Below are 2,518 nucleotides of genomic sequence, written 5' to 3' on the forward strand. Positions count from 1 at the left end.
GTGTGACAAAAGATGTTATTTCAAAATTTAGATAAGCTTTCCTAGAGGAACATTTTACTTTTAATCTCATGAATTATGGTTACAAAGTTCTCAAACATCGTATTAAAATCAAAAATCCTTGATTTTAATACGATGAAACAAAACCCTTATTTTGTTTCATAAAAACAACTTATCCTTGAAACAAAATGGTGTTTCAAAACGTACAATAGATTTATTTCAATCTGAACTGTGCTTGTATTGATAAAAACTTCAAACTTTAAATATTTCACTTTATAATTTGAATCCTTTGATCCAAATGATAGCTATAACAAAAAGTCTTGAATCCCCAAGAATCTTACAGAGACTACACAAGCTAATTGATATACATATACGTATTCCACTGTGGCCTCTAAACTACCGTGTTATTTATTATTGTTACAACTAATTTTGCATAAACTTTGCTTCAAATTCCACTAATTATATTCACAAATTAACACAAGGTGCGAAGTGCAAAATCACCAAATGTGGACACAGCTTTTTCTACCCATACAGAATTCCATCTAGTTTATTTTTTATCATCTTCGGCAACTTCTTGAAAGCACTCCTAAAGTCCTTACGTAGTATAGCATAGATAAAAGGATTCACAGCTGATGAGAGGAACATAAAAATTGTAGCAATGTAACTTGCTAATTCGGAAGAGCCTTCATTACCAATGAAGGCTTTGCGAATTTTTACAAAACTGTATGGGCTACAAAGGATAAAGTAAGTTATGATTACAACCAACATACTGGTAACCGTCTTGGATCCTCCTTGTTTGGCCTGTTGGGCTGTACCAACCGAAGCAACCACAGCATTTGCCTTCAAATTTCTTGCAGACAGAATAATTCGCAGGTTGCAGATCACGCTGATTGTAGAAGGAATTACAAAGCAGGTAGTAAAGCACCCCATTACATAACGATCAATGATAATACTACGATCCCATTGAATAGTGCAAACTACTTCCCAGTAGTTATAATGATTCCATTCTTTTACCAGAGGAACGAAGCCCACAAGCATTCCATGTGCCCAAGCGTGCGAGATCATCAACAGCAGTTTTCTCATAGTAATCTTCTGGGGGTAGTGAAGAGGTTGCAGAACTGCAAATCCACGATCAATGCTGATGTAACACAGAGTCCAAGATGAGACCGTGGCTAAGCCGAAATTAAACATCGAGTTAAATCCGCACATCAGTTTTCCTAAAACCCAGTTGTCGAAGACAACAGATGTTGCGGATGGCAACATCACGATTATTCCGGTGAAGAAGTCCGTAATAGCTAAGTTAACAATTAAGACATTTCCAAGTTGCATGCGCAAGCGTTCGTCCAAATAGGTGGCTAGGACCACCCCGAGATTACCCATTACTGATGTCAAGGCGATGATAATTATGAAGAAAGCGCCGAGTATAATCTCCAGAAGACTGCGTTGACGCCCTAGGTCCCTTTGGACTGTGGAGAGGTTGGCGGATATGTTCATCACGTGATCCATCTGATCGGTTTCTGCAAGAATAAATGTTATGTTAAAACTCAACGTAAACTAAAAAAATATTCGATTACTAATCTAAAAGTTGAACTCAAAAGCATAATCTTTAATAGACAAAATATTTTGTATGAGGTCAATAAGCTTCCTGTGAAATCAACTACATGTCCGAAAAAATTTGTTTTTATTCCAAAAATATTGATCGTTTATACAGGGTGTTTCAGTTAAACGTTTCAGAACTTCTAAGAGGGGTAGGGTACATCCTGACAACTCGAAATCATATAGCAATGTGGGGTCGGAAATGCTTTCCTGAAGCGGTGTTGTACACAGAAGCACCATAAAGAAAAGAGACCGTAAGTGAGAAATCGTTTTAATAATACATGAAAAGAAGCAAAAGGTACATGGATTAAAGTAAGTGTTCGAAGTTTCTTCCACGGGCTACAATGCACGCCTCACATCTCCGACGCATGGACATCCGAACATTCTGGAATACTCCAGGCGAATTTCGAATTTCTTAGGCAGCTACTGCGATTCTTGCAACCAGCTCCTCAGCATTGTCAACAGGGGTGTCATAAACTAGAGATTTCATATGACCCCAGAAATAAAAATCAAGACATGATAGGTCGGGTGACCGAGCAGGCCAACGCACGGGACCACCACGTCCGATCCACTGTTGACCAAATGTGACATCCAGGTAGTTACGAACATCTCCGCTATAATGGGCAGGGGCTCCATCGTGTTGGAACCACATTGTCTGTTGCGTCGATGCAGAAATCTGTTCATCTCTCAAAAGTTGTGGCAATACTTGCTGCAGAAAGATCAAGTAGATAGGTCCGGTTAGACGACACGGTAACAGGTAAGGTCCGATGAGGTGATCTCCCATAATACCGGCCCATACATTGACCGAAAATCGAATCTGTGCTACACGACGTCGCACGACGACTTCTGTGTACAATACCGCTTTAGGAAAGCATTTCCGACCTCACATTGCTATATGATTTCGAGTTGTCAGGATGTACCCTAC

At 39.4% G+C, this 2,518-nt stretch overlaps 1 protein-coding gene across 1 annotated transcript; it reads right to left on the minus strand.

Moving 5' to 3' along the window:
- Positions 1-519: 519 nt before the first annotated feature.
- Positions 520-1,503, minus strand: LOC150088606 (5-hydroxytryptamine receptor 4-like). Its single transcript, XM_090370262.1, has one exon. It carries the CDS (start codon positions 1,501-1,503, stop codon positions 520-522), a length of 984 nt encoding a protein of 327 aa, XP_090226388.1.
- Between the last annotated feature and the right edge of the window lie 1,015 nt (positions 1,504-2,518).

The sequence above is a fragment of the Mastigoproctus giganteus genome, chromosome 3 (genome assembly GCF_048544385.1).
Source record: "Mastigoproctus giganteus isolate SK-2022 chromosome 3, ASM4854438v1, whole genome shotgun sequence".
In the NCBI taxonomy this organism is placed as follows: domain Eukaryota; kingdom Metazoa; phylum Arthropoda; class Arachnida; order Uropygi; family Thelyphonidae; genus Mastigoproctus; species Mastigoproctus giganteus.

Bases quoted from the DNA above. Each gene is read 5' to 3' on its own strand.
- LOC150088606 (XM_090370262.1), bottom strand. From the start codon at position 1,503: ATGGATCACGTGATGAACATATCCGCCAACCTCTCCACAGTCCAAAGG.